This window comes from Cololabis saira, chromosome 11 (genome assembly GCF_033807715.1).
Source record: "Cololabis saira isolate AMF1-May2022 chromosome 11, fColSai1.1, whole genome shotgun sequence".
In the NCBI taxonomy this organism is placed as follows: Eukaryota; Metazoa; Chordata; class Actinopteri; order Beloniformes; family Belonidae; genus Cololabis; species Cololabis saira.
This window is the reverse complement of record NC_084597.1, coordinates 24,743,285-24,758,946: the sequence shown is the minus strand read 5'-3', so window position 1 is coordinate 24,758,946 and position 15,662 is coordinate 24,743,285. Positions and strand designations below refer to the sequence as shown.

The 15,662-nt window shown below is 38.8% G+C and overlaps 1 protein-coding gene across 2 annotated transcripts; it reads left to right on the top strand.

Annotated features, from left to right (window-relative positions):
• Positions 1–305: 305 nt before the first annotated feature.
• Positions 306–8,801, top strand: coq4 (coenzyme Q4 homolog (S. cerevisiae)). 2 transcript variants are annotated; one of them, XM_061734125.1, is made up of 7 exons: positions 306–418; positions 3,644–3,793; positions 5,287–5,383; positions 5,460–5,562; positions 5,683–5,812; positions 6,284–6,377; positions 6,916–8,801. In XM_061734125.1, the coding sequence occupies exons 1-7, from the start codon at positions 319–321 to the stop codon at positions 7,097–7,099; spliced, it is 858 nt and encodes a 285-aa protein (XP_061590109.1). In that variant the 5' UTR covers positions 306–318; the 3' UTR covers positions 7,100–8,801. The 2 variants fall into 2 exon arrangements, with proteins under 2 accessions (XP_061590109.1, XP_061590110.1); XM_061734126.1 differs by having other exon boundaries at positions 322–418; positions 3,647–3,793; positions 6,916–8,798.
• The last annotated feature ends 6,861 nt before the right edge of the window (positions 8,802–15,662 follow it).

Sequence of the window (15,662 nt, the reverse complement as noted above, 5' to 3'; positions counted from 1 at the left end):
AAAAAATAAATAAAATGCGAATAAACGTGTGATAATCTTTTTTAGCTTAGTCCTAAAAGTACTTTTTTTTTTTTTTTTTAATCTCAGGACATTTGTAATGGTTTACTTTGTCGTAAACTATTGTGCTTTAAGGGTGCTGATAAACAGGGGTCCCATTGTTTTTTCTTTGATGCTCAGTTTAATAGATATTATAACATTTCGTGTTGCGTTAACGTCTGTCTGGCGTCTGTCCTTCCGCGCACAAGTACCTTCTTTTGAAAGGGTTGCCTTTCCTGTTATGACACCGGCAGAAAGTAACTACGCACGGAGACTTGACGCATGCGCAATGGGAAGTCCCCGGTAACCTCAGACATGTGGCTACGTTATAGTAAATTTTTCCAACGGCAAAACCAGCGACACTTCGCTTTAACCTCAAAAGGTATGCGTTTACACGGATGTCATGTGCTGAATAATGTATGCATTTGAGAAATAAGCCTTTGATAAGTTGTTTTAATGTTGACATTGAGCCTTGTCGAAGCTAGCAGGGGTGCATCATTTTCACGACAGGACCCATGTAATAGCTGACTAAAATACGAGTAAAGGTCACACAAGTCACCTTATCAGTCAATAAATCATACAATATGCGTGCGATAAGGCTTGAATTTCCTGGACATAGATTAGTAAAGTTAGTTGTTGCTGTTTCAAGTTTGATCAATAGTAAATTCAATAGTAAATGTGAGCAAAACCTATTCAAATCATAAGTATTATAACTTAACAAACCATTTGTTCATTTATGTCATTTATGAGGGATTTCGTATTATCAAATAAATTATATTTTAACCTATGAGGTCTCTGAGCTGTTACTCAAACTGTCAAACCCTGATATGTAGATATTATAGAGGGTTACAATTTTTGATTGCAAAGGTTTACTTTTAAAAAGCTATCAATATATGTCAATTTATTTTTCTTTTCATTTTATGTCTCAGTATTTGTATAAAAAAATGTGTGACTCAGTGTAAATAATATAGTCATGTGTGGAAACAAGAAAAATAAACCCAAAAAACAGGTTCTGGGTAGTAATGGGTGTATCAGAGGAACAGTCAGCAATAAAAGTAGGAGAGGTTTCATTGAGGGGGTTTGGACTCATAAAGTGAAGGGTAAGAGAGACATTGGTAGAAGGATGATGGAAATGGAGCTGTCAGGAAAAGACCAAACAGCAGATTTTCAGATGTGCCAAACGAGAACTAGCAGTTGGTTAGTGTGATGCAGATGATGGGGTTAGGTGGAATCAGGTGATGTGTTGTGACAACTGTGAAAGGAAGAAGCCAAAAGGAGAAAAATAATCTGTTAGCAGATAAAAATAAAGTTAACATTTTTGTGTAACACCTGCTCGTTCAGCAACCAAACTCTTCTGGTTTTCATAGTTCATGTGTGTGTGTGTGTGTGTGTGTGTGTGTGTGTGTGTGTGTGTGTGTACATATATCTATCACCTTATTATCCAATGTACTGTTTCTCAGTTCCAGTCCTTAAGGACCAGTGCACTGCATGTTTTAGGTGTTTCCCTGTGACGACACACCTGATGATTATGAATGGATCACCGCTTTCCCAAGTAATAATAATAAACTTTATTTCTATAGCACCTTTCATACAAGAATTGCAGCTCAAAGTCCTTCCCAGTAGGAATATAGACATGTTAAGAACAAAGAGAAATAAACAATAAAAGCAAATAAAAGATAAAAATTATCATATAGAAACATTTAGGTGCAATGACATAATACAGCATTTTGACAGAATTCAGTCCTAAGTTCCTTTTATAGAACAATTACTAGGATAGGATAAAAGCAATATTGAATATAAAAAGGTAAAAATACTGCACTGAGTCGTTGGTCATATCACACACACTGTTGTGCACTTTGAGTCATATAGTAGCTCTAATTTAGTACAACCATCTCAGTGTGGGTTTAGCAGGTGCAATGTGACCGTTTGTTTTACTGGCAGCAAAGTGCTCTACAGCAGTAAAAAACATGATTAACTCACATGGTAAGAACAAATGAAAAATAGAAAGATAAAAACAACAACAAATAAGAATAAGAGATAAAGATGATCATATAGAAACATTTAGGTGCAATGATATAGAATAAAAGCAATGTAGGAAATAAAAGTATAAAAGTAATGCATACAGTAAAAATCACTGATATAGAATAAAAGCAAAGTGGCATCTAACTTAGGCACGGTTAGTCACCTGGATATCTCATGCTTAAATGCTTTAGTGAAGAGATAGGTTTTAAGTTGTCTTTTGAAGATATCTACCGACTCGGCTTCCCCGATGTTTTTGGGCATGTGTTCCATAGTTTTGGGGCGTAGTTGACAGGCTGCATCACCGATTCTTTTGACTGTTTCTGGGAGCTTCTAATGACCGCAGGGTTCTTTTTGGTACATTATTTGTTAGGGTGTTGGAGATGTAGCTTGGTCCTTGTCCATTTAGGGCTTTGTATGTAAGGAGTAGGACCTTAAAGTCAATTCTAAATGTTACAGGGAGCCAGTGCAGAGTAGCTAAGACTGGACTAATGTGCTCTCTTTTTGGTTTTTAACAGTCGAGCTGCAGAGTTTTGGATGAGCTGAAGTCTCCCTGTGGTTTTCTTATGGAGACCTGTAAAAAGTGCTAACCGGCTAGATATGAAGGCGTGAATTAGCTTCTCAGAATCATTTTGATTTATAAAAGATCTTACCTTTGCTATGTTCCTGAGATGAAAGAAGGAAGTTTTGCTCACTTTGTTTATATGGGAGTTGAAATTCAATTCTGAGTCTATGATAACACCAGGACTTGTGACCTCGGATTTAATCTAAGGAGTTAATCCACCTAGGTTTTTAATTAATGTTTCTCTTTTTGTTTATGGGCCGATAATTAGAATTTCAGTTTTGTTCTCACATAGTTTCAGGAAGTTATTACTCATCCATTTATTTATTGCCAATAGGCAGTTGGTAATGGACTTTGTAGCTGCTGTATCATTTGGTTCTGCAGATATGTACAGTTGTGTATCGTCCGCATAGCTATGGAAACCTACATTGTGTTCTCTGATAATATCACCCAGAGGTAACATGTAAAGGGAAAAAAGTAATGGACCTAGGCAACTTCCTTGTGCAACTCCATAGTAGTTGTCATATTTCTCAGACATGGCCTCCTAGTCTAACATAGAACTTCCTCCCTCTGATGTACGTTTTGAACCAGTTCAGCACAATGTCCGAGAGACCAACAAGCTTTTCAGGACAATTGATAAGAATATCATGATCAATTGTATCGAATGCTGCACTGAGATCTAGCAGGACAAGGATGGAGACCTTATTCTCATCAGAGTTCGACGCGTAGTTACAATTTTTGGGAGGTATGCGTCAGTGACGGCGTGGGCTGCGGCGTGTGGTACGCGTCGACGCGTACCCTACGGCGTAGGCACGGCGTCGTTTTGACGCAGAACCATAACTCGGCCTTTAGTGTGTGCTGCTATTGCACTTTGGTCTAGAGCCAGTGACATGTTCACTACCACAAATATCTGTTATAAATGTTTAAGGCTTTGTATTTAATGTATTTCAGAAATAAAAACCCATTGAGCTTCTAGGGTTGGTAGTAGAACAAACATGTCACACTGTAGTTTTACCTTTGTCTCAGCAGTGTGTGTCCACCGGCTGCACAGCGGTCACGCTGACCTTTCACATTATGATGGGCTGTACTCCGGACACATCCACACTTCTCCCTTCCAGAAAGCCCTGTTGGCCGTTGGATCAGGTGTGGCGGCCCTTCAGGACCCCTACAGACATGGTGAGTCATCTGCCACATTAGCATAGCTTCCACATTGTCTATGATACTGTATTAAAATAATAACTGCACGTCACCATCATTTAATCAGTAACACTAATGCTAATTGAAGTTATGAAGATAGAATTGTTGCTTGCAAACATTACATTTTTTGATTCTACAAATTACACCACATCTCTAGGATTACACGTGTTTAGTTTCTCGGACACTGATCAAACACTTCAAGTTATTCTCAAGCTCTTTTTCCTCTGGAGACCTCTCTCATTTGCTTCATAAAGGCCCTGATTACAGAAATGAAAGTAGAAACTCTTATGGAGGAAGAGAGCATTAACACCTGTCAGCTGACATTTATTCTCAGGTTTTGGCCACAGGATCAAAAATAACCTGTACATCAGTTTCTAATGTTCTGTTTTAAGCACATATCTCCTGTAATGGTAAATCGCCAGGTTCAAGTTCTTGCTTTTACCCATATTTTAACACCTGTTAGCCCAAGTTAATGACAATGATGACACACTAATGACATTATTAGACAGAACAACTCCCTAATAAAACCGATGTTTTACATTGTGAATAGTGCTCCTTTTGATGAATATTGAAGATGAAAAAAGAAACCAGCAGACTGCTCGTTTACTGGAAACATCTTACATTCATTTAAATAAACCTCTACTCTTTGTTAAAGATCACAAAAGAAGAGTAAAAAATGCAAACAAGAACATAAGAGTACACATGAGAGAAAGAAAGAAAAACTGTAAACAACACCTGACTGTATCTTATAGGGCTGCAATGAATAATCAGTGTAGTCGACAAACATGGATGACAAAATTAGTTCCCAACAAATTTAGTATTCAATCAGAAACTGTTTACATTATTGATTGATTTACAACAACCTTGTAGGAGTGACAGTAGTGAGAGACTAGAACTACAACTGTCTGACCATAGACTGTAAATGCACATGTGATACACTGGTGAATCTCGTCAGTGACTGGCTGTTATTGTACTTCAGAGGTCCTGGGGGTCCCATAAAGACTCATATGTGTTCAATGCTGTATTTCTCTTCTTTCTGTTCTTCTGTTCCTTTCAGCTGTTTCCTCAAATAATTCACCTCCATCTAACCTGAGCATCCACTTAATTTTAAGTCCTCCTACAGCCCTCTTTCAGTTTTTTAAATTTTCAAGGTATCTTAAATGATCTTGGAGTCATGGTCATAAGATACTCAGGGGAGGATGATCATAGGCTAACTTTGAAACCTAAAAGCTAAATAAAATAGTTTAAGTTGCTGCTGATTCAGAATCCTAATTGTCGAATAATCATTTCAGTAATCAATAGATTCATCATTGACAAAAGTAGTTGTTAGTTGTAGCCCTAACATCTGAGTGTAATACAGTTCTCTGAGGAAATTGTGGAATAGCTTAGATGATAATATAGTAAATGGCAATAATAAAGTAAGTTCAGATAATGTCTTATGAATCCCATGAACCCCTTTGTGGATTTTCCAGACATGGTTGCAGTCCTTGCAGAGACCACAGGACATTTAGCTCTCAGAAATCTCAGGGACAGGATGAGAAATGACCCTGAAGGCTCCGCTATCCTAATGTGAGTCCCTTTAATGACTTAAAAAAAATAAATAAATATGGATTTACCTTTGCTTTACTATAAACTGATATTGCAGAGAAAGGCCAAGGATCCGTCTTTCTACACTTGATCTGAGCAAGATGGCCTCCCTACCCAATGGTACTTTCGGGAGAGAGTACCTCCGCTTTCTGGAGGACAATGTGAGAGTTCTCTGATTTGCTGCATGTTTTAAATTTCTTAATCCTAATTTCATTTATATATTCACATCTATACACACCTCTACCTGTTATACAACACTTAGTTGTTGTTTTTCCTGCCAGAATGTGACCCCTGACTCAAGGGTGGAGGTGAAGTTTGTGGACAATGAGGAGCTTGCTTACGTCATGCTGAGATACAGAGAAGTCCACGACTTGTTGCACACCTTGCTGGGCATGCCCACTAACATGCTGGGTAAGTAAAACTTTACACTGAGCATGTCTCAGGCTTGATCAGTGAAATACATATTGGCATCCACAGTCTTACTTGTAGGAACTTCAAAACCAAGCTTTGAACTTCAAGAAAAAGCTACATCTTGGCAAGACCTTTCATATTGCAGTAGGAGCATTACCAGACTGCACACTTGACTTATCTGCATGGTGACAGAACTCGTATCACCTTCTCGGCTCTGCAAACTTCCTGCAGTTCAAAAGCTTTTCCTGTAAATTGTTGATCATATTTCTTTTTTTAACTTATGCCAATTACATATACAGAAAATGAAACTATGTGACATTGAAATTAGCCAGAAACCATGGGGTATGACTTCAAGGTCAAAGAGGGGAAATAGCTTTTTGAGAGATTGTCATATGGCCGGACTGATGACTTATTTTTGGTCTTTTTTTCTCTTTAAGTGATTCTTTCTCTGAATCTTCCTCCTGTTTTCAGGTGAAGTGGCAGTGAAGTGGTTTGAAGCAGCTCAGACGGGGCTTCCCATGTGTGCTCTGGGTGCTGTGTTGGGGCCACTTCGATTGAATGCAAGGTGTGATATCAGTATTTTTAACGTGATGTGAGACTTCACCAAGATGCTTAATAAGCTCTGAAGCTCTATAACAGGAAGTTTGAGTGGTTCAATCCAGACTGTCCTTCATCTGTTATGTCCAGTTGGAGCTTGCTGTATAACATGTTGCCAGATTGTGTTAGAAATCAGATTTCAAAATCTCCATATGTGGAAATATGGGGAAAAAATAGTGTGTTATAGACAGGTACTATTGGAAGGAAGTTGTCAGACTTGGATGTTGACATCAAGTGAAATATTACAATTGTTGAAATTCTGGTTGCAGCAGTTTTTAAGTGTCAACTGTGGGAGAAACTGGAAACACCCCCTTAATTGTACGTTGAATAGATGTCCATAAACCATTTATATACCTGTAAATGATTGAACCTTCCTCATTCATCAACTGTGAACTTCCTTTATTGGGAAATTTGTATTGTAGTTGATTTACCAGAAATACAACAGACGGGCTTTCCTCATTGCCCTGTCAAGCTCACGTGTGTTTCTTCCTGTTGTCCTCTTGAAGCCGTTTACAGTCACTGTTCACATCTTTGGGTCCTTGGGCTCTGAGGAACGGCAGCCACGCCCGCTGCGTCCTCAGCATCTTCTATGAAAGGCGATGGGAACAGAGCCTAGAAGACCTGAGGCAGGAGCTCAATATCGAACCTCCACCCGTCCAGCTTGGTTCTACAAACAAGAGGATGATGTGAAAAATAACCAGAAATGCTGAACGATTCTGAGATCTTTTGGCAAAAGATTCAATTACGGACAAACCAGGAGTCTTTGAAGTATGTGACTGTGGTATTTCTTACAGGAAGGATGTAATTAACTGTGGAGGAAATGGGGAAATTTTGTTCTTGACAAAAGTTTATATCCCAGCTTGTATACATAATTTATTTTCTGTGTGACTCAGAGATAGCTTGTGAATTTTTTTTTTTTCTGTTTTTCTTTTCTGAGAGCAAGACTGTTTTATTTCAGTCTTTTGTTAAGAACATCATGTATATTTTTATTAATGACAAAAATACATTTCAAATCTATTTTTTATACATTGCTCAAATCTACAGGTAATCAGAGTTTAACATATTACCACTGATCCAGTATCCTTATTTTATGCCACTACTTGGGTAAACCGAAATATAAAAGTGGTGGTTTCTGGTCATTTCTTTAGTTTTGATGTATATTTGATATGAATGAGAAATATTGTCATTTGCAGCTCTTACCAAGGGATGGAGAAGTGGCATCAGTGCAGCGCCAACACTTGACCTTTTGACTTGTCTTGATACGTTTTACTCTCTTCTTTACAGCAGTGATGACGCCAACAGAAAGTAACGTACTGTAAAGTGGTCAAGAAACTTAAAAAAATGACCTGCTATTTTTGCTAATAAAGAGTACTTGATTGGTGAAATTCAATGTTACACTGATGTAATTACGAAGCTAAAATGTGTTGAACTTTAATACTTCTAATCTGATCTTGATACTTCTCAACATGAAACTGGAAAAATGTGGATGTTTTCTCATTAGTGGTTATTACATAAAAGACTCCTTAAACCCTGGAGTAGCACTACATTTAAAAACGCATCACTGCATTCTCAAACCCAATTAGCTCTATCTTGTGAAAAACAAAACATGGAGCTATTTTTTTTTTTAAAACTGCACATTGTTGAGTGAAACACAAACGTGTACATAATGTACATATTGTAGTGCCTTTATCATTCATAGTGATGTGTACATAATTCACCTGCTTAGAGATGTTAGTCACAGCATTACCATACAGCGTTTATTCAGGTTATAATTTATGTTGTTACTAATGTTTTGGTCTATGTGTTTAATGTGTTACGGTCCCTCTAAGTATGGTGACGTTTTTGGAGTCAGTTAGTTCTGTGATGGGAAGCGCAAGCTTCTTAACGTTCAGTTTCAGTTAACTGGTGGATTTAATAAAGGGACACACGCTTCTGTGTCCGCACCGTGAGAAGTTGTCTGCTCGTCTATTTCCACGACTTCCACAATATCTTGTTTTATATTTTAAATAACTTGCATGTAAAATTTGACGGTATTTGACTTGTGTTGTGGAGCTGAATCTGTTTTTTCTCTTTCTTCCAAAATGTATGATTACTTCTGAATTGACTGTAGATTCCTTTGAAGAAACCATCAGTGAGTTTATTGGGTTTGCTCGGTGGGTACAAAGTAATTTCAGCTCTGCATAACATGCATTAGTTTGCCTGATTTCTTTTCATTTTCTGAAGTTATTTTTGTTTTTTGTTTTTTTATGCTTTTAAATATGTAAATTTGTTTGGATTAGCTACAAGCATTGTGAGTGTTTTACAACCTTAATTCCAAAATAGTTGAGATGCTGTACAAGATTTTAATTAAAACATGATACAAATCTAATAAACCCCATATTTTATTCCCAATAGAACACCAACGATGTGATGGATGTTGAAACTGAATCATTTTGCTATTTCATTAAAATATAAACCCATTTTGAATTTGATGGCAGCAACACATCTCAAAAATGTTTGAGCAGGGTGACAAAACTCTGCAAGAGTAATTGGTACACCAAAAGCAGCTGAAGGAATAATTGATAACTAAATAAGTTTATTGGCAACAGGTGTGTAGCAGCATTTCGGAGAAGCAGTGCCTTTTAGTTGTAAAGATGGGCACAGGTTCACCAATCTGAGACAAACTGCTTCAAAAAATTGTGGAGCAATTTTGGAAAAAATACCCTTCAACGTACAATTGGGAAAACTTTCCGTCCATCTGCAATGCATATCAACATCAATAGATTCAGAGAATCGCCAGGAACAAGGCAGGAGTTCAAAACTGGATGCCGATGCTCTTCTGGGCCTCAGGTGCCACGGCATTAAAAACAGACATGATTCTGTACTGGAAACTGTACGGGATCAGGAATAATTCGGAAACTCACAGTCAGTGAACACAGTTCATTGTACGATCCACAAATGCAGCTTATGGCTATATCATGCAAAGAAGAAAACATATGTGAACGCGATCCTGAAACTAATCTGTCTTCTCTGGGCCAAAGCTAATTAAAAATAGTTCAAAGCGATATGGAAAAATTCTGTAGTCAGATGTATGACTTTTTTTTTTTTTTTTGTCTGCCTATATATTAATGGTTAATACCATGTTGGTAATAACCTAAGGCATATATATAAGCATTTTTAATATAAAATATATAACATATATTTTAATATATCATATATATTTATGTTATTTATATATATATATATATATATATATATATATATATATATATATATATATATATTAGGGGTGTAACAATATATCGTGCCACAAAATTTCGTGATACAAAAACGTCACAATACCTGTCGTGGAGGTGACAAAGTGTATCGCGATATTGGAATATTAATATTAATCTACTGTGTTGACTAGTAACGCGCATCCGAAAAAAGAAAAAAGTCAAATCATACATGAGAGAAACTATTCAGTTTGTGGCTACATATTTTTACTTGTATGAAACTGAAGATGCATAATGCAAACCTGACATTTACTTTTAGTTCAGTTATAAAGCATTACAAACTGTAACAATAGGGCAAATGCACAGCATTGTTTTGTATTTTGTGTCTTTCAAATAAAAGACCATTTATTCCAGTCATATGTTCCTCATTCAAGGTTGTTAAAAAAATACTGCTATAATATCGTATCGTATCGTTATCGTGACCTCAATATCGTGTATCGTACCGTATCGTGAGATTAGTGTATCGTTACACCCCTAATATATATATATATATATATATATATATATATATATATATATATATATATATATATATATATATATATATATATATAATTTTATGTGAAGGGTCGGGGGGTGACATCCGCTGCTTGTCCAAGATGCGAAAACACAGGGAAACGCATAACGAGCACACAAGCCTTGGAGATCTGTAAGAGAAAAAACAAACAGACACGAGAACAAGCAGAGACATAAGCAGCAACCATTTCAGGTCCCTGGGACTGAATCGAAGCTAGGCTACCACGACCCCCAGAGTAGCTGTGTGTGTGTGTGTGTGTGTGTGTGTGTGTGTGTGTGTGTGTGTGTGTGTGTGTGTGTGTGTGTGTGTGTGTGTGTGTGTGTGTGTGTGTGTGTGTGTGTGTGATGCTCTACCTGAACTATAGTGGAGGAGGGCAACCCCACCACCCGAGGGACCAGAGGCCGACAAGGAGGAACCCGGAACCCAGGCCACCAGCAGCCACACACAGGGCGAGAAGAGGGCTGGAGGAAACCCTCGGCCAACAAGGCCCGCCCCCCCCCAGCGGCGGCCGAGGGGACCCGCGGGCGGGGCCCCCATGACCACGGGAAGAGGCAGCCAGGAAACTCACGATGATGGACCGGGACCCAGCTGAGCACCAACCACCCGGCATGGGCCGGACACGTGGCCAAGAGGCCCTCACCCCCCTAGCCCCCCCTTGGACCTATGTGTGCGTGAGTCATGTAGGGGGGGCAGGAGGAGGAGAGGAGGCCGAAGCCAGGAGGCAGGGCCAGTGGTACTGGCCCCGGTAGCCACCCATGCTCCCCCGTCGACCACCCAGGTTGGCAGGGGCCGGCCCACCGAGACGGGCCAGTCTGCATCTGATGATTTGGAGTTGCATTAGTGCCTATGGTGTGAACAGCTTATAATGCTAAACCACATACTGTATCCATCAGCATGGCTTCCCAGGAGAAAAACGTCTAAGTGCTGTCCAGTCCTTTCAGTAACAGATACATTTGGTGCATTATAAAAATGAAAAATCCGATAATGAAGGCCTAGGACTGTTGAGCAGCTCTAATCCTGCATCAGACAAGAATGGGACAACATCCCTTTCCTAAAACTCCAGCAACTTGTCTCCTCACTTCCCAGATGTTCACAGGGAGTTGATAAAATAGAGGATGCTGCACAGTGGTAAACATATGCATGTTCCAACTTTTTGAGATGGGTTGCTGACATCAACTTCAAAATTAAGTATTTTTCATAAAATTTGAACATTTCTCAGTTTTAACATCTGACGTTTATTTTTCTACAATAAGATCTGGATATACGATATGGATTTATGCAACTGCAAATCATTGTATGTTTTTTCATTTACATTTTTCACAGTGTTTCAACTTTTTGGGAATTGAGGTTCACATTAAGTGACGTACTGTATGTTGTACCTGCACTGTGAGTTACTTATTTGAAAAAAAATGACCTGCTTGATTAAAATTTGGCTTTTCAAATTTCATTAGCAACTTAAAAACTTGAAAGGCTATTGATCCTGGGTCGGTTTCACAATTTTTCCAATTGATGCTGAATAGCTTTTTAAAGGCACTTTATTTTACAACACCACTTGTAACCACCTGGGGGCAGCATATCAAGAAGTTCAGCTTCTGGGATAAGGCCATATAGACTGTATAAAACACTAGAAGAAGCATTAGATAATGTGACACATTGGTTTCTCAAGAGTACGAGTAGTGGTTTCTCATACGGACCAGTGTTGCCAACTTAGTGACTTTTCAGACCTCTCTAGCAACTTAATTTCAAAAAAGCGACTAGCAACAAGTCTAGTGACTTTTTCAGGTGTTATTGGATACTTTTGGCGACTCTAGTGTGAAAGGAAATTGTTTTTTACTTGTTTCTTAATGAAACGCTGGTGCATCCAGGCGCCCCTCTCATGTACCAAAGCAATATGTATAGAGGAAGCCCAGTCCTCATGCATCAGCCCCTCCTTCCTCCAGGCAGACCTGTAGATATTCACACTACCTGCAAATGACATGCATGCACAAAACCACTGCTGTCTGATCCTGTAATTAATTTATACGTACAGGTTAGTCTCATAGACACAAGGGGTCTTATTTTCAAGACACCTGTTTTACACAATAATAATATTGGAATAAATAAATAAAAATATGCTTAGATGCTCAGTATCAGTTGCATAGACATCAGTATGATTGTAAATACAAGCATAAATTCATTTAGAGCAGGACATTATTAATATACCATTCTTATTAATGTAATTATTTCAATTATTCAATGATACTGCTCCAGCCTACTGGATAAAGAAAGAGGTTTAGAACTGTGACATTGAAAAAAAAAAAAGAAGTTCATTTGTAGTTATAGGCATATGCTTCCTTTTTTAAATCAATTTTACCTCTGCCACCACTTTATTCCTTACTCTTACAGCATCCATGACGATTATAACCAAATAACAAATTAACCAATGACACAATAAACAACTTTCAGGACAGCCAATAGCTTCTTTCCTTGCTGAGGAGTTGGCAACAGTGGTACGGACATAGACATACTGTATATACGTATATATGTCTATGGGTACGGAGTGCAGCCATGTTGCTTCGGAAGCGGATGGAAACACACACACTGTATGTCAATCAGTGCATTAGCTTTGCTCCCAACTCCTTCAGCTCAGCTGCGCCGAAATATCTGCAGAGGTGTCATCAGACATTTACAGCAGACATTTAATGCAAACTGGTACCTGTGATCCCGGTTCAGGAAGTGATAACTGCTAGCCATTGGCTGAGCCAACTGTCAATCAATCATATTAGAAATAAATGTAATGCTTTATAAAAACACGCCTGTCGTGGTAAAAAAAATCCACCCCTCTCATAGTTGTCAATGCACAAAAAACGACATAGTTATTAGATGCAAAGACTTCGATGAAGCACAAAGTGGTATGACAAGGTGCTGCTGGTCCATCTCTATTGCACAATGTTGTCAGATCTATGTACCCTTATGTCAGAAATGTTATTGTGACATAGGGTGGCTTTAATTTTAAAAAAAGGTTTGTCTCAAAATCTTACATGGGAAAAATAAATAAAATGAAAAGAGTTGTGTTTAAAAACTTGAGAATTTTGGTTATAATGTTATATGAATTGCTTTGTCCCAAAATGCAGCCCTTGATTTGTAACTCAAAATTACACTCGTGGAAATAATAATTTGCCATTGAATGTTAATCTGGAAGATTAAACAAAATTAAGAGGGTGATTAATTATTAATATTACTTTTGTTATTTTACTGCGGTCCTTGTTCTTGGTCTGTTCTCAGAGAAACCTTAAATTCAGCTCACGTTGCACTTGTATTGTGTTTGTGACGTTACTTGTGGGCTAAATGTGCCATCACTGCCCCCGTGTGGTTTTCCAACAAAACATCTGAGATGGAGCCAAGTATGAACATCCACTCAGGTTATTTTCATAGCCTTCCCAAAAGGTCTCCGTCAGATTTATGAAGATATATTACTTATATCCAGAGTCTTTCAAACTTACTTATTCACATCTGGAATATCTGTTTGACCCCAGGTCAAACAGCCCTCACTGCCACCGCTCTCAAGGACCAGTGATAGTTGTTTAAAGTTAGTTTCTGAAAGGGATTTTGATTTAGTTTTTCTTTTGTTTCAGTTCTCTTTTTAACAGGTCACTTTACAGAATTTTGCTGATGTGGCTGTTACTTATTGGTATTTTTTATAAATGACTGACATTCCTGATGCAGCAAATTCTAACATTGCGTAACACATGAGACATGTTTTCAGACTAATAAATATGTGAGTATGTATATATATGAAGATCAAGTGAAAGGTGAATATCTCAGACACCAAAAATCCTGCTAAGAAAAAGATGGGGCGGGACTGAAGGGCAGCATGGAAGGCATTAATTCAATTCAGTTTTTTATATAGTGTCTATTACAACACTAGTTGTCTCTAGGCACTTTACAGAGATGCAGAACATGACCCCTAAGCAATTATAACATAACATATACAATGGCAGGTAAAAACTCCCCTGGTAGGAGAAAAACTTTAAGCCAAATCGTGGCAAGGAAAAACTCCCCTTTAGGAGGGAAGAAACCTTGAGCAACACCTGGATCTTAAGGGGGGCCAACTGGCCAACTGGGCAGAGCAGGAAAAGAGAGAACAGACATAAAGAATAAAGAACAGAGAGAGGAGAGACACAGACACAATGGCTAACTGCTGGACAACTGGGATGACTATACAAACTGATGTAGAAGACAGCAGACACTGAGGTGGTCAGAGAGTGGGACTGCAGGGCAGCATGCAGCTCCTGAAGCTCTGGCCTGCAAACATGCACAGCGGAGAAAAGGAGGGGACAGACCAGCATAACAAACTCCAAGAACAATGGAGAAAAATGATGGTTATGTGATACTTCTAATTAATAACTGAGGGTGGATCTGAAGAAAGGAAAGAGAAGTAAGGGTGATGGGCACCGCTCAGTGGATCATGTTGGTATCCCCCTGCAGCGTAGGTCTATAGCAGCATATCTACGATGAATCTTCTGTTTAGGACCAGCTGCTCTAGTCTTGTTCTATAGCTGGAGCTATGACTACTGGCCCTATACACTAGAGTTTACACTAACTATAGGCTTTAGTAAACACTAATATTTGAAGTTTGGAGGATTTAAAGGTGGAGGTGGTGGCAGCCTCCTTAACCCAAACTGGAAGTTGGTTTCATAGTAATGGTTCCTGATAGCAGAAGATCCGTCCACCAAATTACATTTGGATCCTCTAGGAACTACGAGTAGACCTGCCCTCTGAGAACGGAGAGCTCTGTTAGGAACATAAGGAACTATCAGATTGTGCAAATATTGCAGAGCTAGGCCGTTTTGGGCTTGATAAGCAAGTAATACAATTTTGAATTGGATTCTGTGTTTAATCATGGCAGCACAAGAACAGGCCTTGAGCACAAGAACAATAGAGGCCAGACAAGACTCCAGCTGCAGACTGTGAAATGATGCCCCCAAAGACAATCCAGCACATAATAGTGGGATGCAAAGCATACATGGAATGGCACAACCAGGTGGCAGTTATAGTGTACAGAAATATGTGCACTGGGTGTGGGTTGGAAGATCCAAATTCAAGGTGGGAAATACCTCCAGGGGTGGTGGCAAATGAAAAAGCAAAGATCCTGTGGGACTTCCTCATCCAGACTGATATGCTGATGATGGTTAATCAACTAGATACAGTGGTGGTTGACAAACTCTGGAAGAGAGCAGTGGTGATTAACGTGGCAATCCCAAACTGCAACAATATCAAGAGGAAGGAACACAGGAAGTAAGGGTTTAAGGATGAGGGGGAGAAGACCTGCACGGTGAAGACAGCAGTGGTTTCAATAGTAGTTGGAGTGCTTGGAGCTGTGTCGTCCAAGCTGGGTTCCAGCAAATCCCAGGAACAACATCAGAGAATAACACAGCGACAGCAAAAATATTGTGCCGTACCATCAAGCTCCCAGCTCTCTAGTAGAGAACCCAAGCTTGAA

Bases quoted from the DNA above. Each gene is read 5' to 3' on its own strand.
- coq4 (XM_061734125.1), top strand. From the start codon at position 319: ATGCGCAATGGGAAGTCCCCGGTAACCTCAGACATGTGGCTACGTTAT. The intron at 5,813-6,283 runs GTAAGTAAAACT...TCCTGTTTTCAG, and splicing joins CATGCCCACTAACATGCTGG to GTGAAGTGGCAGTGAAGTGG. The intron at 6,378-6,915 runs GTGTGATATCAG...GTCCTCTTGAAG, and splicing joins CCACTTCGATTGAATGCAAG to CCGTTTACAGTCACTGTTCA.